Source organism: Sus scrofa, chromosome 1, assembly GCF_054392235.1.
Source record: "Sus scrofa isolate SSC_HxYL_T2T_F1_AM1 chromosome 1, Sscrofa_HxYL_maternal_Yorkshire_Landrace_v2.0, whole genome shotgun sequence".
Classification (NCBI taxonomy): Eukaryota; Metazoa; Chordata; class Mammalia; order Artiodactyla; family Suidae; genus Sus; species Sus scrofa.
In genome coordinates this window covers 139,516,402-139,537,123 of record NC_139383.1, presented here as the reverse complement: position 1 = coordinate 139,537,123, position 20,722 = coordinate 139,516,402, and the positions used below count along the sequence as shown (strand labels likewise).

The 20,722-nt window shown below is 40.0% G+C and overlaps 1 protein-coding gene across 4 annotated transcripts in view; it reads right to left on the bottom strand.

Annotated features, from left to right (window-relative positions):
• Positions 1-20,722, bottom strand: part of INO80 (INO80 complex ATPase subunit) — a 141,111-nt gene that overhangs the window by 105,220 nt on the left and 15,169 nt on the right. For all 4 annotated transcript variants that reach the window (XR_014813106.1, XR_014813107.1, XM_003121588.6 and 1 more), the window contains exons 2-5: positions 3,903-4,086; positions 3,515-3,684; positions 3,359-3,426; positions 1,080-1,262 (exon numbers count right to left, since the gene is read on the bottom strand). Coding sequence is in view for 2 of the 4 variants with exons in the window: in XM_003121588.6 (XP_003121636.1) it covers positions 1,080-1,262; positions 3,359-3,426; positions 3,515-3,684; positions 3,903-4,045 (564 nt within the window). In the remaining 2 variants the exon portion in view is untranslated. The remainder of the gene's footprint in view (positions 1-1,079; positions 1,263-3,358; positions 3,427-3,514; positions 3,685-3,902; positions 4,087-20,722) is intronic.

Genomic DNA, 20,722 nt, shown 5'->3' with positions numbered 1-20,722 from the left:
GCAACCATTAGAATTTAAGGAGTTCCCGTCGTGGCTCAGCGGTTAACAAATCCAACTAGGAACCATGAGGTTGCAGGTTCAATCCCTGGCCTTGCTCAGTGGGTTAAGGATCCGGCGTTGCCATGAGCTGTGGTGTAGAGATTGCAGACACGGCTTGGATCCCGCATTGCTGTGGCTGTGGTGTAGGCCAGAGTGGCTACAGCTCCAATTAGACTCCTAGCCTGGGAACCTCCACATGCCACGTGAGCAGCCCAAGAAATGGCAAAAAAAAAAAAAAAAAAAAAAACCCAACCACTAGAATTTAAAATGGTACAGCTGCTTTGGAAAACAGCTTGGCAATCCCCCAAAGGGTAAGCATAGTGTTATCATATGACCCCATGATTCTTTTCCTGAGTATATACCCCAGAGAAATAAAAATGCATGACCACATCAAAAACGTATACACAAATCTTCATGGCAGCATTGTTCATAGGAGTCAAAAAGTGAAAAGACTCACTATCTTTACCTATGATTCATAACACCCCAAAAGTAGAAGCAATCCAATTACTTTATCATATGATACATGGATAAATAAAATGCAGTATGTCTGTACAATGGAATATTATTTGGTAATAAAAAGGAATGATGTCCTGATACATGCTACAACATGAATGAACCCTGAAAACACTATGCTACATAAGAGAAGCTGGAAACAAAAGACCACATGTTGTTTCACTTATACAACATGTCTAGGATAGGCACACTTAAAGAGACAAATGGCAGACAGAGAGCTACCTGGGGTTGAGGGGAATGAAGAGAATAAGGGGCAAGAGCTAAGGGGAGTGGGGTTTCTTTTGGGAGTAAGAAAATATTCTGAAATTAGATAGTGTCAATAGTTACAAACTCTATGAATATACTACAAACTGAACTGCGGATTCTTAAAAGGCTGAATTTTTATGTTATTACAGTGAAATATATTTCAATTATTAGAATCACCACCACCATTTAAATATAAAGTTAAAATGACGTATTTTCAATTAATATAAACCAAAGGGTAAATACCCAGCATGAAGATTTGAGATTTCTCCTGATACTCTTACCTCCTTGTCTTTACTATACTTATTCTGGTGAAGTTTCTTATATTTGTGCAGACGCAACATATTATGAAGTTCTTCTCTACTGAGATTGAGCTCTTCTTCTTCTTCTTCATCGTCTTCTTCTTCTTCTTCATTGTCTTCACTCTGAGAATCTGCCTCACTGGACTCATCACTTAGCAGAATGCTCTGAAAAAGGGAGGAAATGAAAATGGAACCTCTGCTATGAAGCAATTCCTTTTTATAATCAAAGCAGTTTTTCCAGATACCAAAACAATGACAAAAACAAGTAGAAGACAGTCTTTCCAGTTTCCCTTTTACTATTCTTTACCAATTCAACTGAAAAACAAAAGGATACCAATTAAACCTAGTGGTCATGAATTAAAGAGTATTAAAACATGGGAAATGCTATAAATAGAAACAAGGCTAAATTTCACTTAGCACATATGCTACACATAAGATAATTTAACTAATGTCAAATACCAGGACAAAAAAACCTAAACAAAACCTTAAAAAGTACTATAGTACATAAGAGAATATAGAAAGCAAGCTATGATGGTTAATGAAGGAGAAACAACCCAAAAAGCCTTTAAGTGACGAATGGATAAACAAAATGTCATGTTATCCAGATTACAAAGTATTAATGAGCCACAAAAAGGAAGAGTACTGACACATGACACAACATGAATGAACCTTGAAAATACTATGCTAAGTAAAAGAGGCCACATAAAAGGCCATGTTTTATGTTTCCATGTATATGAAATGTCCAAAAGAGGCAAATTCAGAGAGACAGAAAACAGATCAGTGGCTGCCAAAAGCTGGGAAAAGTAGAGAATGGGTTAACTGTTAATGAGTAGTTTCTTTCTGGAGTAATGAAAAACTTCTGGGAGTTCCTGTCACAGCTCAGTGGTACTAGTATCCATGAGGATGCAGGTTCAATCCCTGGCCTCACTCAGTGGGTTAAGGACCCTGAACTGCCACAAGCTGCAGTATAGGTTGCAGATGCAGCTCATATCTGGCATTACTGTGGCTGTGGTGTAGGCCAGCAGCTGCAGCTCAGATTTGACCCCTAACCTGGGAACTTCCATAAGCCTCAGGTGTGGCCTTAAAAAGAAAGAAAATAGAAAGTTTTCTGGGATCAGATAGTGGTGATGGCTGCACAAACTTTATGAATGCACTAAAAATTGCTAAATTACATACTTTTTTTTTGGTATTTTTAAGGCCACAACTGAGACACATGGAAGTTCCCAGACTAGGGGTCGAATCGGAGCCATAACCGCCAGCCTACAATGCTGGATCCTTAATCCATTGAGCAGGGCCAGGGATTGAATTTGAGTCCTCATGGATACTAATCAGGTTCATTACTGCTGAGCCACAACAGGAACTCCCCTAAATTACATACTTTAAAAGGGCAGATTTTATGGCATGTCCATTAGTTTCAATCTTTTAAAATGTGATGGTTACACATAAAGGTTACTATACTACCAAAAAGTTTAAAACCTCACTGATATGAAAAAAAAAAACCTTTAAAACAGGAGCCTTTAAAGGGCCTGGTGATTAAAAAAATGAAACAAGATCTTTAAATTATTTTGAGCTCAGTCACAAGAAAAGTATGAAATAAAGAAATAATTAGCTTCAATAGAAGAAATGCCATCCTAAATTCAGTTTAGCTAATGAAAGTAATCCTGTAAAAGTGTAAATGAGTCTATGTCACTCCCTGGCTTAAATATACTCCAACTGCTTACCACTGTAACTAGAGTTAAAATACAACTTCTGTAACATAGTGTACAAGGCTCAACGTGATCAGCTAACCTTAGCTTCTACCGTCTTTTTTCCCCAAACAAACCAAGTTGCTTCATTTCTCAGCACTTTTACAATTGTTCCTTCTGACTGAAATGCTCTTAATGTAAGCTCCTCAGGGCAGAAAGCCTTTCTATCTGCAAGGGCATCTCCCAGTACAGGGAATGAACTACTCAGGAACTAATAAAAAATAAATTAATAATTCTGCTTGTACTCCCTCACTCAGAATAGTGCTCCATTCTCAAAAATACCTATGAAGGAGTTCCCTTGTGGCTCAGTGGGTTAAAGGATCCAGTGATGCCATGAGCTGTGGTGTAGGTCACAGAGGCGGCTTGGATCAGTGTTGCTGTGACTGTGGTGTAGGCCAGCAGCTAAAGCTCCAATTCTTCCCCTAGCCTGGGAACCTCCATATGCCTCAGGTCCAGCCCTAGAAAAAGACAAAAAAAAAAAAAAAAAAAAAAAAAAGATTCTGCCTCATCTCTTACCTTTAGCCACCTTCTGCTTTTCTTCAACTTAGAGAAGTTATATAAATTCCCTTTGTCAGATTTTGATTCTGTATAGAGAAACAAAGAATAAAAATATGAAAGGACTACTGCCTTAACAGAACCAACAGCCAAAACGGGATCTCATACCACACTGACCTGACTGCAGAACTCCATTCAATGAGTATGTGTTTAACATTCCAGAACTGCTTGCTCCAGAAGTTTCACCAAGCAATGAATTTGGAGGTTCTTCCTTAACTTGTATCAAGGGATCCCCAGACTGGGGCAATAAAGGATTACTGTCATCCAGTCCATCTTCACTTTCATCACTATAAATTGAAAAATGGTGAAGCCACAATAAAAGCTGACCCAGCAAAATATTATAATTTATGGTTATGAACACTTTATAGAAGTATTTTATTTGAAAGAAAGAAGAAAAAAAAAATCAAACATCTCAAAACCCATAAAACACTTTAACCCTAAGATCTACAGAAATAATGAGAATCAGAAATGTAGTGAAACATACTGGGAAGATGGAACAGCATACCTAGAAATATTCCTATTGAAGATGGCTGACGTTTGTCGCAGGAAATGGTCCAACCGAAGGGCCCTCTCCAAGTATTGAAGATAGAGGGGCTTTGCGAGCTCAGTATAGCCGCCATCGTCCCCGGCACCCAACTCCGAGGCCATAGAACAAATCTGTCCTCATGCACAAGTTTCTGACTGCACGGCTATGGAACAGAGACACAAAGCAAAAGGTTAAATACTATTTATTCCCCCTCTATTTTGCCTGCTTGCTATCAATGTGAAAAGAAATCAGACCTTCTAGAACACAAGAGAATATAGCAATCTGCAGAAAGATCTCACCAGGCACTGCCTCCTAATTCAAAGACAGAAGTTAAAAGGATGAGAAAAACAACAAAATACAGAAATACTGTCAACTGACATAATAAAATTCATGAAACAGTACCTTAAAATATTTACCCAATTCCCTTTCACCCTACAATTATTCACAATTATTCAAATCTGTACCACAAGTTTACTGTTGTACACCTCATCTAAACATCCATTAACTGGTAAATGGATAAACAAAATGTGTATGTCTATACAACGGAATATTATTGGAGTTCCTATTGTAGCTCAGCAAGATAAGGACCTGACAATGTCTCTGTGAGGATGTGGGTTCAGTACTGGCCTCTCTCAGTGGCTTAAGGATCTGGCACTGCCATAAGCTGCAGTTTAGAATGAGGATGCAGTTTGGATCTGGCATTGCTGTGGCTGTGCTGTAGGCCAGCGGCTGCAACTTTGATTCAACCCCTAGCCTGGGAACTTCCCTACCATGAATGCAGCCCTAAAAAGACAAAAAAAAAAAAAAAAAAAGGGAAAAACCTGCACCATATAATATAAAAATATGTCAAGTCACAATGGAATGTTATTCAGCAACAAAAAAGACTAAACAACTGATACATGTAATAACATGAATGAACTTCAAAAAGTTAAAGAAGCCAGCAAAAAAGAAAAGGGAATTTCCTGGCGGCCTAGCAGTTAAGGATCCAGCGTCACTGCTATGGCTCAAGTTCGATCCCAGGCCAGGGAACTTCTGCATACTGTGAGCATAAAACAAAAACAAAATCAGAAACAGACTCACAGACATAGGAAACAAATTTATGGTTACCAAAGGAGAAAGAGGAGTATAAGACAAATTAGGACTATAGAATTACCAGATATACAGCACTATATTAAAATAAACAATAAGGATTATTGTATAGCACAGCAAACTATATTCAATGTCTTATAATCAGTTATAGTGGAAAAAAATCTGAAAATGTATATCCATAAAACTAAATCCCTTCGCTGTATACCTCAAACGAATACAATACCGTAGATAAACTATAGTTAAAAAAAAATGCTGCTTAGCTCCCGCCTAAGGTTTCATTACAAAATAAACGACCTTATTATCTACTTATTTTGGGTAATAAGAAAAACGGTCCTCATTAAGGGGGTATGAAGGTATGACTACAAAGAAATACTCAGTGACTCAAAAAGAGCTATTTTCAAAAATAATTCCTCAGTGATTGGCTACATAATATGAGGAAGTCAAAACCAATTTGTCCAGGAAAGATTAGAGTTACTTCTATGGTCTTACAGTGTTCAATTTAAGTGCCCCCTTGTGACACCAATACCAATCCTACAGTCAGATTCTCCCAGAATTCACCTTTATAGCATATCACCATTGATAGCTGAAATAGCAGCCATGAAATAGAACTCTCTTATATCCACAAGGCTAAAGAGAGGGGGTGCTAAAAGCATGAAGTTCCTGACATATCTCCACAAGAAGAAATCTTATGATGATATCTGGAGAGTCAGGGAGTATTTTTAAAGGCTTTGATTAGATCTTTATTGTTGTAAAATACATTTTAATCATTTTTTATGTATAAAACTCGGTGGCATTAAGAACATTCACACGTACTTACACACCCAGACTACTGCTTCCTAATTTGGCTTCCCACCTCCAGATTCTTCTCACTCTATCTTTGCAGCTACTGCCAGATCAGTATTCCCAAAACATCACTCTGATTATGCTGTTATCCCTCAACAGCTTTCCAAAATTCAATATAGTCTAAATTCCTCAACTTGAAATTCAAAGACCTTTATCATAAGGCTTCAAGTTACTTTTGCAATTTAATCTTTTACTACTTTCCTAAAATCTACACAGATTAAGCATACCCTGAAAATGTCTCCTAGCTTCCTGTCAGATCCATTCCAATCTTCAAGGGAAGAGCTCTTTAAAATTCGCCTAATCACAGGCTCTTAGCGCCATTTCAAAGGATAGAAGAACTATCAATATATGCTGTCAGAGCAATTCACCAGTGATTGCCCTGGTGCATTACCCTGAACTCTGGGCTCTTTAATGGTTATCCTGCAACTGGACGGTGATCATTCTTCTGCTCCTCTGACTAGAGATTGACAGCAAGAGTAAAGTATCTGCCTTCAAATCATATTCTCATATATCAGACTTAGCTATCTGTGTTCAAGTATAATCTTGGACTGACTGATCTGCACCGTTTAATTACTGCCTATGCCTTTACGGATGCTATCTTGCCCTTACTCTATGAATAATGTCCCCATAAGAAAAGTCTTGGGAGTTCCCGTCGTGGCACAGTGGTTAACGAATCTGACTAGGAACCATGAGGTTGCGGGTTCGGTCCCTGCCCCTGCTCAGTGGGTTAACGATCCGGCGTTGCCGTGAGCTGTGGTGTAGGTTGCAGACGCGTCTCAGATCCCACGTTGCTGTGGCTCTGGCGTAGGCCAGTGGCTACAGCTCCGATTCGACTCCTAGCCTGGGAACCTCCATATGCCACGGGAGCAGCCCAAGAAATGCCAAAAAGACAAAAAAAAAAAAAAAAAAGAAAAGTCTTGGACTTCCCATTGTGGCCCAGCGGGAATGAATCCAACTAGTATCCATGAGGATGCGGATTTGATCCCTGGCCTCTATCAGTGGTTCGGGGATCCGGCATTGCCATAAGCTGTGGTGCAGGTCACAAATGCAGCTCAGATCCCTTGTTGCTGTGGCTGTGGAGTAGGCTGGTGGCTACAGCTCTGATTTGACCCCTTAGCCTGGGAACTCCCATATGCCATGGGTGCAGCCCTAAAAAAAAAAAAAAGGAAAAAAAAAAATGTCTTACCAAGCTGAAATAAAATCCTTTAAAGACAAAATGAAATACCCTATTCCAGGTAACACTTTCAGATTATTCTCAGCTAAGACTGTTGTCTTCTTTGAACTTCTAAATGGTTATTTATACAAAGCATGGCACTTATATGATCTCATAGTCTACTTACTTTATACACGGACTCCTTAGCGCCCTTACTAAACTATAAACTATCTGGGCAAAGAGTCCCTATCTCATGAGTCCTGATATTATAAATGAATATATATTAATTTTCTTTTTCTTTTTCTTTTTATGGCCACTCCTGTAGCATATGGAAGTTCCCAGGCTAGGAGCTGAAATGGAGCTGCAGCGGAGGCCTATGCCACAACCACAGCAACACTAGATCCAAGCCACAACTGCCACCTATGCCACAGCTTATGGCAACACTGGATCCTTAACTCACAGAATGAGGCCAAGGATTGAACCCATATCCTCACAGAGACAGCCGTTGGGTCCTTAACCCACTAAGCCACAAGAGGAACTCCTTAACTTGCTGTTAAAGCATAGTTTTAAACGTCAAGGCTACAAAACTCTAGTTCTAATGTTACTTTCTATATAAAGACAATCTGTAGTCAATGACCATAGGCATCTACTCCCATCCTGGACATATGATTTAGGGACGAAAGTTTAAATAAGACTTCAAAAGCCAGGTAACAAACTTAAGCAGGTTCATTCATTCATTATCTATCCTTGCTGAACAATGACAGGAGAATAGATGAACTAAATATCTTTCAAGGAATCCTCCATAAAATTTGTCTTTCAGGCAAGCTTAGGTAAATACGGAGAGCTGAGAGATCAAAGTATTATTTCTAGACAAGAACCTGAAAAACACCTGCACCAATTGCTGATTCTTACCTGAGGACAGGATTTCCATCTTCCTTCAAATAAAAAGCCTAACAAAGACATCTACTTCAAGAGAAAGCCATCCTATCTCTCGATGGAAATGAGTTAAGAGGCATTGTGCAAATAGTAGTCTAGTCTAAGAAACAGTTTATAGGAGTTCCAGTCGTGGGCAGCAGAAACAAATCTGACTAGGAACCAATGAGATTGTGGATTTGATCCCTGGCCTTGCTCAGTGGGTTGAGGATCCAGCGTTGCCATGAGCTATGGTATAGGCTGCAGACATGGCTCAGATCTGGTGTTGCTATGGCTGTCACAGAGGCCAGCAGCTACAGTTCCGATTCGACCCCTCATCTGGGAATTTCCATATGCCGCAGGTGCGGGCCTAAAAAGGCAGACAGACAGACAGACAGAAAGACAGACAGACAGACAGAAAAGAAAAGAAAAAAGAAACAGTTTATAGTCTGGTTTTTTAAACAGCATTTTTAAGGGAAAGTGGTGAGTTTTATTTTTTTTCCTAATAGCAATGTTAAGAACAAGATATATAATGACTACATCATAAAATACTAAAGTCACAACTATGGCCTTTAAGTATTTGTTCTAAGACCTACACAATTAAACTTTTCACACTTAACTCTATTTTCACTTCTCATTTCTATCTATAAATGCAGCCCCAAATTGGTTTCATAACAATTATTTGGAGAAGCATTTCCCAAAGTTTGCTTCTCTGAGTACTAGCTCAAAATATTAACAAATGACCACTAATATTAAAAATATTTAAGCATTAAAGTCAGACTTAAGATTCTTTGGTCTTTAATATGTTAATGTGCTCTTAGCATCTCTCTCCAAGAGGAATTCCAAACTTATCTGACCATTCTTTGGCAAACTACCCATCAAAATATCTCAGAGAAGACAAAGAAGATATCAAAATATCTCAGAAGAGTGAGAATCACTGATTTAGTTAGATATCTAAAAGTGTTCAATCATATCTGCCTTTAAGAAGTAATCCCAGGAGTTCCCATTGTGGCTCAGCAGTAACAAACCCAACTACTATCCGTGAGAATAAGGGTTCAATTCATGGCCTCACTCAGTGGGTTAAGGATCCAGCATAGCTATGGCACAGTCCAGCAGCTGCAGCTCCAATTCAGTATAGCCTGGGAACTTCCATATGCCGCAGGTGCAGCCCTAAAAAACAAAAAAAAAAAAAAAAAAAGAAGAAGAAGAAGTAATCCATACACAGAGTTCTCCCATGCTCAGTGGGTTAAGGATCTGGCGTGTTGTCTCTGCAGTGGCCTGGGCTGCTGCTGTAGCTCAGGTTTGATCCCAGCCCAGAAGCTTCCACATGCAGCAAGGATGGCCAAAAAAAGGAAAAAAAGAAGTAATACTTACATTTGCCAAGGTTAGTACAAAAAAGGCTGAATAAAAGTAAAGTTCTTGTGAGAACAATTATAGCTTTAAAGCATTTAAGAGACTAAAGACAGTATGTAGCCGGTTATTAGCTACAGCTTATATAAAAGGCCAAATATTAAAGTAACAAAATAAGTGGATTTCCCACCTTCACTCCCCCATCACTCAGGCAATCTGTAGCCTAAACCTATTACGACTGAAGGTGATACATCACTTAAAAGATATATACAGATAAAGTGCCATGAGAGTTCAAACTGTTGTTATTACTTACAGGTGTTAAACCATGTTAAATGTTAAATGAGGAATTTGCATTATTTACAAATATCCCTATCTCTGAATGAGGAAACAGCAGGTTAGGGTATGGATCCTTTATAATGTATGTATGGTCAAAGGAACAGAAAATGAAAAGTGTGATGAAAAAGATCATCTAAAATTTAATGCTTCTAACACTCCACAAAGAAAAGCCCAGGCCAGGAGCTCACCTTGCGGTTCAGTGGGTTAAGAACCTCATATAATGTCCATGAGGATACAAGTTCAAACGCTGGCCTTGCTCAGGGATCAAGGATTTGGCACTGCTACAAGTTGTAGATGAGGCTGGGATCTGGTGTTGCTATGCCTATGGCACAGACTGCAGCTGCAGCTGCGATTTGACCCCTAGCCTAGGAACTTCCATGTGCCTTGGGAGCAGCCATAAAAGAAAAAAAGAAAGAAAAAAAGCACAGGCCAAATGGCTCCACTGGTGAATTTTACCAAACATTTAAAAAAGAATACCAATACTTCACAAACTCTTCAAAATAACAGAAACAAAAATTCTATAATGCCAGCATTACCCTAATTTCAAAATCAGGCAAAAACATCACAAGAAAACTAGTCAGCCCTCTGTATCCACAAATGCAGAACCCACAAATATGGAGCACTGACTATGCCATTTTATATAAGGGATTGAGCTTCTACAAATTTCAGTATCTGCAGGTGGTTCTGGAACCAATCCCCCATGGATACCAAGGGATAACCATATAGACTAACATCCCTTAGAACACAGACACAAAAATCCTCAGCAAAATATAGGTGACCCTTGAACAATGTGGCAGGGGGTGGGGCTGGGACACCAACCCAACTTGCAATAGAAAATCCAGATATAACTTTACAATCAGCCCTCCAAATGTGTAGTTCTGTACCTGTGGTTCCATATCCACCTATTCAACCAACCACAGGTGGTGCAGTTTGGAGTTACTGGAAAACAATTCACGTAAAAGTGGTTCCATGAAGCTCAAAGTCATGTTGTTAAAGGGGCAATTGTATTAACACTGAATCCAGCAGCATATAAAAAGAATCATACACCATTTCTTTCTTTTCTTTTTTTGGCCGCCCTTGTGGAAGTTCCCAGGCCAGGGATGGAATCTGAGATACAGCTGGAACTCCTATACAACATTTCTAAGTAGAATTTATACAAGGAATGCAAGACTGGTGTAATATCTGCATATCAATCAATATGTTATACTACATTAAAATGACAAATTGATCACTTGATCTTCTCAAGAGAAACAAAAATTATTTGACAAAATCCAACACTATTTCAAAATAAAAACACTTGACAAACTAGGGATAGAAGTGAACTCCCTCAACCTGATAAAGGACACCTACAGAAAACTCACAGCTAACATCATACCTAATAGTGAAAGACAGAATGCTATCCCCCTTAAGATCAGGAACAAGACACAGTTGTCTGCTTTCATAACCTCTGTTCAAAATTATACTGAAAACTCTAACTAGGGCAATTAGGAAAGGAAGGAAGGGAGGGAGAAAGGGAGGGAGGGTGAACATCCTGATTGGAAACAAAGAAGTAAAACTCTCGCTATTTATAGATAACATATCTTGTATATAGATAGATAATTCTAAGGAATGAACTAAAAATTAGAATAAACAAACTCAGTAATCTTGTAGGATGCAAGAACAATGTACAAAAATCAATTACATTTCTATACAATAATAATGAACAATCTGAAAATGAAATTAAGAAAATAATTCCATTTATAGTAGCATCAAAAAGAACTTATAGTTAACCAAAGAACTGTAAGACATTGCTGAAAAAAATAAAAGAACTAAAAAAATGAAAAGACACCCTATGGCTCACAGATCAAATGACAACCTTCCTTCTTTCTTCCTTTCTCTTTCTCATTCCTTTCTCTTTCTCTTTCTCATTCTTTTTCTTTTTTGGTTGCCCTATGGCATGGCACATGGAGTTCCTGGGCCAGAGATCAGATCTGGGCCACAGTTGTGACCTATGCCACGGCTGCAGCAACACCAGATCCTTAACCCACTGTTCCTCACGAGCAATTAAACCTGCATCCTGGTGCTAATCCCGTTATGCCACAATGGAACTCCTGATAATAACATTTCTAACAGGGCAACAATATTAAACATTGATTTCTTTTTTTTTTTTTTTTTTTTTTTTTGTCTTTTTGTCTTTTGTTGTTGCTGTTGTTGTTGTTGCTATTTCTTGGGCCGCTTCCGCGGCATATGGAGGTTCCCAGGCTAGGGGTTGAATCGGAGCTGTAGCCACCGGCCTACGCCAGAGCCACAGCAACGCGGGATCCGAGCCGCGTCTGCAACCTACACCGCAGCTCACGGCAACGCCGGATCGTTAACCCACTGAGCAAGGGCAGGGACCCAACCCGCAACCTCATGGTTCCTAGTCGGATTCGTTAACCACTGCGCCACGACGGGAACTCCTAAACATTGATTTCTATCAAAATTCAAGCTGGCTTTTGTTGAAGAAATAGACAAGCCGATTCTAAAATTCATAAAGAAATGCAAGGGATATAGGAGAGGCAAAATAATCATGAAAATGAAGGGCAAATTTAGAAGACTCATACTTCCAATTTCAAAACTTACTACACAGCTGAAGCAGTTATTAAGATGTGTAGTACTCACCTAAGGCTAGAAATACAGATCAATGGAACAACTGAGAGTCCAGAAATAAACCCTTACATTTAGAGTCAACTGATTTCCAACAAGGGTGTCAAAAGTAATTCAATTGGGGGAAAAAACATCCTTTTCAATAAATGGTGTCATGAGAAGTGGACAGTCACAGGCAAAAGAATGAAGTGAAACTCTTCCTTACACTATACATAAAAATTAACTCAAAAGAGCTCACAGACCTACCTACATTAGAAAAAATCTTAGGAGTTCCCATTGTGGTTCAGCGGTAATGAACCCAAACAGTATCCATGAGGATGAGGGTTTGATCCTTGGTCGCCCAGCAGATTAAGGATCCAGCGTTGCCATGAGACGTGGTGTGGGCACAGACACAGCTTAGATCCTGAGTTGCTGTGGTGTAAGCCAGCAGCTGTAGCTCCAATTAGACCCCTAGCCTAGGAACTTCCATATGCCACAGGTGTGGCCATAAAACAACAAAGAAATAAAAAAAAAAAAAAAAAAAACTCTTTTCTCTTCTCTACCGTCCTCTGTGAAGCTGAATTAGCTCCTTGCCATGTCTTCTCACAAGACTTTTGAGAATCAAGCAATTCCTGACCAAAAAGCAAAAGAAAAATCATTCCATCCCCCCATGGATTCGAATGGAAACTGGTAATAAAACCAGGTACATGGAGTTCCCGTCATGGCACAGTGGAAACGAATCCAGCTAGGAACCATGAGGTTGTGGGATCTCCCTGGCCTCGCTCAGTGGGTTAAGGATCTGGCATTGCCATGAGCTGTGGTGTAGGTTGAAGGCGCAGCTCGGATCCTGCATTGCTATGGCTGTGGCATAGGCCAGCAGCTGTAGCTCCAAATGGACCCCTAGCCTGGGAACCTTCATATGCCGTGGATGCGGCCCTAAAAAAAAAAAAAGCAAAAAAAGAAACCAACCAACCAGGTACAACTTGAGAAGACACTGGAGAAGAACCAAGCTGGGTCTATAACTCTGCATATGAGGTGACGCACATATTTATGCTGGGTGGCAGTCACTTGCATCTTATATCACACTGAAAACACCACAGCCACAGTTGGATATATCAGGAAATGGGTCCTCTTTGTGTTGGTGTTTCTGCATAGCACTTTGCCTCAGTAATAAATAGCTGAGGGCCAAAAAAAAAAAAAAAAAAAAAAAATTCTTAAAAGGAAACATAAAGGTAAATCCTCATGACCTTGGATGAGATGATGGTTTCTTTTCTTGGCCAAACTTGCGCCGCAGCAATAACACTGGATCCTTAACCTGCTGAGCCACCAGAGAACTCTGAGGTAAAGGTTTCTTAGATAATATACCAATAGCAAAAGCAACAAAAGGAAAAACAGATAAATTGGACTTAAATATTTCCAAATCATACATCTCATAAGAGACTGATAATCCAGATGTACTTTTAAAAGCTCTTAAAACACAAAACAAAAAGACAAGTAACTGATTTAAAAGTGAGCAAAGGATATGAAGACATTTCTTCCAAGGGGATATATCAATGAATGGCTAGTAAGCACATGAAAAGATGGTTTATCATCATGCATCAGGGAAATACAAATCAAAGCCACAAGAAAACCACTAGAATGAATGTCATAATAAAGACAGATAATAACAAAGTGTTGACACTGGATGTAGGGAAACTAGAACCCTCATATATTGCTGGTGGGAATAAAGCCATTTTGGAAAAGTCTGGTAGTTTCTCAAAAGGTTAAACACAGTTATCAGATGACCCAGCAATTCCACTTCTAGGTATACCCAAGAAAAATGAAAATACATGTTCACAAAATTAAAACTTAGACATGAATCTTCCTGGCAATATTCACAATAGCCAAAAAGTGCAAAAAGTGTAAATGTCTACCAACTGATGAATGGGGTAAATAAAATGTGATATATCCATACAATGGAATATTTTTTGGCAATAGAAAGAGATGGAGTATTAACAGATGCTATAACATAAAGGCACTCTGAAACTATAAGTGAACACGCCAGACAACAAAGGCTTCATATTGTACAACTACATTTATTTGAGATATCCAGAAAAGGTAGGTTTCAGTAGTTCCCACTGTAATGCAGCGAAAATGAATCTGACTAGTAACCATGAGGTTCCAGGTTCAATCCCTGGCCTCACCCAGTGGGCTGGGGATCGGGCATTGCTGTGAGCTGTGGTGTGGGTCCCAGATGAGGCTCAGATCCTGAGTTGCTGTGGCTGTGGCTGGCAGCTATAGCTCTAATTTGACCCCTAGCCTGGGAACCTCCCTATGCTGTAGGTGTGGCCCTAAAAAGCAAAAAAAAAAAAAAAAAGAGAGAGAGAGAGAAAGAAAAGGTAGGTCTCATAGAAACAAAAAATTGATGAGTGTTTGCATGAGACAGAGGTTTAGGATGGGATAGGTGGGAATGGGAGAGTAACTGCTATATGCAAGGGTTTCTTTCTGGGCTGATGATAATGTTCTAAACCAACAATGAGGTGACTGCTCCAACTCTTGTGAATATATTAAAACCAATGAATATACTAAAACCATATATACTTAAAATGGTGAATTTTATCAACTGGGGAATATATCAATAGACATGTAAAAATGGATCATTTTTGCACAGAAAAAAAGTTTAAAAGTAAAGCTAAATCATGAAAAATAACTCGTAACACTTTACAAATTTAAATCTCAAATGCAGGAGTTCCCTTGTGGCACAGAGGGTTAAGGATCCTGCACTGTCACTGCAGTGCCTACTGTGGTGTGGATTTGATCCCTGGCCCAGAACTTCCTCATGCCATGGGTGTGGGGGAAAAAAAAGAAAAAAAAAATCTATAAATAACAAATACTGGTGTTCCACTGTGGCACAGTGGGTTAAAAATCCAACTGCAGGAGTTCCCGTCGTGGCGCAGTGGTTAACGAATCCGACTAGGAACCATGAGGTTGCGGGTTCGGTCCCTGCCCTTGCTCAGTGGGTTAACGATCCGGCGTTGCCGTGAGCTGTGGTGTAGGTTGCAGACACGGCTCGGATCCCGCGTTGCTGTGGCTCTGGCGTAGGCCGGTGGCTCCAGCTCCGATTGGACCCCTAGCCTGGGAACCTCCATATGCCGCGGGAGCGGCCCAAGAAATGGCAACAACAACAACAACAACAATAATGCCGAGGGAGCGGCCCAAGAAATAGCAACAACAACAACAAAAGACAAAAAAAAAAAAAAAAAAAAAAAAAATCCAACTGCAGTGGCTCAGGTTGCTGCAGAGGTGCAGGCTGAAACCCTGGCCAGTGCAGTAGGGTAAAGGATCCAGTGTTGCCACAGCTGCAGTGTAGGTTGCAGCCTCAGCTCAGACTCAATCTCTGACACAGAAACTTCCATATGCCACAGGTGCAGCCATTAAAATTTTTTTTTTTTTAATAAACAAGTGGCTGCACCTGCGGCATATGGAAGTTCCCAGGCCAGGGGTCGAGCCACAGCCACTGTAGAAGCAACGCCAAGTAGTTATGTTGTGAGCCACACGGGAAGTCCAAAAAAAATTTTTTTTAATTGAAATTAAAAAAAAAGTTTGAAGAGGGTGTAGAGAAAAGGAAATCCTTCTACAAGGCTGGTGGGAATGCAGATTGGTTTAGTCACCATAGAAAAGAATATGGAGGTTCCCCCCCAAAAAACTAAATTGCCATATGATCCAGCAATCCCACTCCTGTGCATATACCCAGATAAAACTATAATTTGAAAAAGATATATATATACACCCCAATGTTCACAGCAGCACTATTTACAATAGGCAAAACATGGAAGCAACTTAAAGGTCCATCAGATGAATAGACAAAGATATGGTGTATACATATACACAAACATAGACACATGCACACAGAAAATGGAATACTACTCAGCCATAAGAAAGTGAAAAAATGCCCTCTGCAGCAATATGGATGGACCTAGAGATTAAGTCAGAAGAGAAAGAAAAATACCATATGATATCGCTTATATGTGGAATCTAAAAAAATGAAGTTCTCTTGTGCAGCAAGTTACGAATCTGGTGTCACTGCAGTGTCGATGGTTCGATCCTTGGCCCAGGAACTTCCATATGCCATGGGTGCAGCCAAAAAAAAAAAAAAAAAAAAAAACCACAATGCAAATGAACATACCCACAAAACAAAAACAGGCTCACAGATATAGAGAATAGACTTGTGGTTGCCCAGGGAGAGGAGATGTAGGGGAGGGAAGAATAGGGTTTGGGATTATCAGATGCAAACTATTATATATAGAATTGATGAAAAAACAAGAGTCCTACCATATAGCACAGGGAGCTATATTCAATATCCCGTGATAAACCATAATGAAAAAGAGCTATGTGTGTATATATACATATACATATATGTAAACTGAATCACTTTGCTGTACAGCAACATTGTAAATCAACTACACTTCAATAAAATTTTTTTGAAAAACTCATAGAGGGTTCTTAGAAAATTCTAACAGTCGTATAACACCTCCAGGACATAGAACCCACCCGATAATTTTCTGTTTAAAGAAATTGTTACTGATGTAGTTCCTGTCGTGGTGCAGCAGGAACAAATCCAACTAGGAACCATGAGGTTGAGGGTTCAACCCCTGGCCTTGCTCAGTGGGTTAAGGATCCCACGCTGCCATGAGCTGTGATGTAGGTCACAGATGCAGCTCGGATCCTGCATTGCTGTGGCTGTGGTGGAGGCCAGCAGCTGTAGCTCCCATTCGACTCCTAGCCTGGGAACCTCCATATGCTGCGGGTACAACCCTAAAGAGCAAAAAAAAAGAAAGAAAGAAAGAAATTGTTACTATTATTCCATTTACAGTTAAGAAACCAAAGGCTTACACATGTTAAGTAACTTGCTCAAGGTCTTACTACTTAATGGGGAATATGGATTTGAATCCAGACAATCTGACTACTGAGTACTCACTTTTAACATGATACTCTAAGACCAGAAATTTAGGAGTTCCCATTGTGGATCCCAATGTTAAGAACCCAACTAGTATCCATGAGGATGCAGGTTCAATCCCTAGCCTTGCTCAGTGGGTTAAGGATCCAGGGTTGCCATGAGCTGAGGTGTAGGTTCCAGACATAGCTCAGATCCACGTTTCTATGGCTGTAGTGTAGACCAGCAGCTGCAGCTCTCATTCAACCCTAGCCTGGGAACTTCCATATGCCTCAGGTGTGGCCCTTAAAAAGGGGAAAAAAAAGAAAAAAGAAAAGATGAGAAATTTATGGGGGTCCCAATGTGGCAGAGTGAGTTAAGAATCCAACTGCAGCAGTTCAGGTGGCTGCAGTAGTACAGGTCCAATCCCTGACCTAGTGCAGTGGCTTAAAGGAACCCACATTGCCACAGTTGCAGTGTAGATCCCAGCTGAGCCTCAGATTCAATCCCTGGCTTGGGAACTTCCATATGCTGCAGGTGCTGCCATAAAAACAAACAAAAAAAGATTAGAAATTTACTATAAAAAGGGAGTCATACTGCACATATACTTTCGTGTCCGGATTCTTTCTTCTTCGTACGTTTCTGCAATTCGTCCATGTTACTGCATACAGTTCACTCCTTTTTGTTGTTGAATCGAATTCCACTATAAGAATGAGTATAACCGCAATTTATCTATTCACCTCTTGATGGATATTTGGGTTTTCATTTCTCTTTGGGCAAATTCCTAGGAATGGAACTGCTAGGTCATAGATAGCTATGTTTACCCTTATAAGAAACCACCGATGGAGTTCCCGTCGTGGCGCAGTGGTTAACGAATCCGACTAGGAACCATGAGGTTGCGGGTTCGGTCTCTGCCCTTGCTTGAACGATCTGGCGTTGCCGTGAGCTGTGGTGTAGGTTGCAGACGCGGCTCGGATCCCGTGTTGCTGTGGCTGTGGCGCAGGCCGGCGGCTACAGCTCCAATTCAACCCCTAGCCTGGGAACCTCCGTATGCCGTGGGAGCGGCCCAAGAAATAGCAACAACAACAAAAGACAAAAAAAAAAAAAAGAAACCACCGAACAATTTTCCAAAATGGTTCTACTATTTTACCCTCCACCAACAATGAATAAGAGTTCTAGTTGCTTCCATCTTTGTCAACAATTAGTGTTATAGTGGTATGTCACTGTGGTTTTAATTTTGTACATCCCTGATGACGGACAAAGTGTGACCTTTCCACACGCTTAATGGCCATTTGTATAAATTCCTTTGTGAAATGTCTGTTAAAGTTACTGGACCACTTATGAAAAATTTTAGTCTATTACTGAGTTACAGAAGTCTTTAATATATCACAGACATATTTCTTTTGTCAAATATATTATTCTTCATGTATATTCTCCCATAATTCATCTACAGATTTCCCATTCAAATCCCAGAAGGGTTTTTGAAGAAAGTGGAAATACAAAGGAAATACAAAGGATGTAGACTAGTCCAAACAAGTTTGAAAAGATGACCAAAGTTGGAGTTTACACTATCTGATTTCAAGACTTACTAAAATCAAGATAGTACTGCATTGGCACAAAGCACAGAAGAGAATCCATAAAGAGACCCACACGGATATGATCACACTGTTCTTGAAAAAGGAAGTAAAACAATCTAACAGGAAAGTAAGGTTTTTCTGACAAATGGTGCTGGAACAAATGAAGATCCATACGGAGGAGGGGAGAAGGGAAAGAGAACCTTGAACCTCTACACTTCATACCATACACAAAAGTGAGAGATGAATCAGATTTAAATAGTTCAAATGATAAAGCTTTTAAAAGAAAATTAAGAGCATATCTTTGTGATCTTGGAGTAGGTAAAAATTTATTAGACACAGGAAGCACTAACCATAAAAGAAAATGCACTAACCATTAAAAAAAAAACAAAAAAAACCTGTTAATCATTCTTTGCTTGGTTTCACTATCATTTTGCAAGGGTATTAAAAAATCAGTTTGTAGAGGACATTACTGCAAATTATATGCAATCAGGAGTAGTGGCCTCCTTTGCATTTCCACACCAAATAAAGGTGCAAATTCCCTCTAACACAAATGGAAGTCTGATGGGTTCCAAGGCCATCCCAAATTACTCCAGAAAATCCTCATTACACTTTCCCTTTTGCATCTCAGATTAGGATTCGATTTCTAACAATGGCTCTTAAAAGTTGTTTTTTTTTTGTTTTGTTTTTTTAATTTCTCCAGTATCCAGGTAAGGTAGATACTAAATGCTTCCATAATACATGCTATGCTTGGAGTTCCCGTCCTGGCACGGCAGAAACAACTCTTGACTAGCATGCATGAGGATGCAGGTTTAATCCCTGGCCTCAATCAGTGGGTTAAGGATCTGGCGTTGCCGTAAGCTGTGGTGTAGGTTGCAGACACGGCTCAGATCCCGTATGGCTGTGGCTGTGGCATAGGCTCCAATTTTACCCCTAGCCTGGGAACCTCCATATGCCTCGGCTACGGCCCTAAAAAAGCCAAAAAAAAAAAAAAGGCAATAAAATAATCAAAAATAAAAGGGTAAAAATAATCCCAATCAAAAGAAAACACACAATTCTATGCAATAAAATACTGACAAGTAACTTAATGAAATTTTCATTTAAATCATTTTTTTCCTAACCAATAAAAGTTTTTTTGTATCACTCCATTTAGTTGAAACAAAGTTTACTTAGATGGAGTTCCCCTCTTGGTGCAGTGGTTAACGAATCCAACTAGGAACCATGAGGTTGAGGGTTCGCTCTCTGGTCTCACTCAGTGGGTTAAGGATGTGGCGTTGCCCTGAGCTGTGGTGCATGCAGGTCACAGACGCGGCTTGGATCTGGCGTTGCTGTGGCTCTGGCACAGGCCAGCAGCTACAGCCTGGGAACCTCCACATGCCACAGGTGCGGCCCTAGAAAAAGATAAAAAGACAAGAAAAAGTTACTTAGTGACTTCTCTCCACTGCTAAACTAGTAACTCTAAACTATTAGCATATCTTTGGAGTTCCTGTTGTGGCTCAGTGGTAATGAACCCCAACTAGTATCCATCAGGATGCAGGTTCAATCCCTAGCCTTGCTCAATGGGTTACAGGACCCAGCACTGCCGTGAGCTGTGATGTAGGCTAAAGAAGTGGCTTGGATTTGGCCTTACTGTGGCTGTGGTGTAGGCTGGCAGCTGCAGTTCTGATTCAACCTCTAACCCAGGAACTTCTTTGTGCTGCAGGTGTGGCCCTAAAAAGAAGGGGAAAAAAAAGCTTTCAGGAGTTCCCACTATGGCACAATGGGATCAGCAATTTTTCCGGAGCATTGGGATGCAGGTTCGATCCTCAGCCTGGCACAGTGGTTTAAGGATCCCGAGCTGACACAGCCGTGGCGTAAGTCGCAACTACAGCTCAGATCTTATCCCTGGCCCAGAAACCCCATATGCCGTGGGGCAGCCAAAAAAGGAAAAGGGAAGGAAAAAAAAAAGTAAGGAGAAAACGAAAAACAACAACAACAAAAAACAGCTTTCAAAGCCAGTCTCAGTTAAAAGTAAAACCTCTAATTA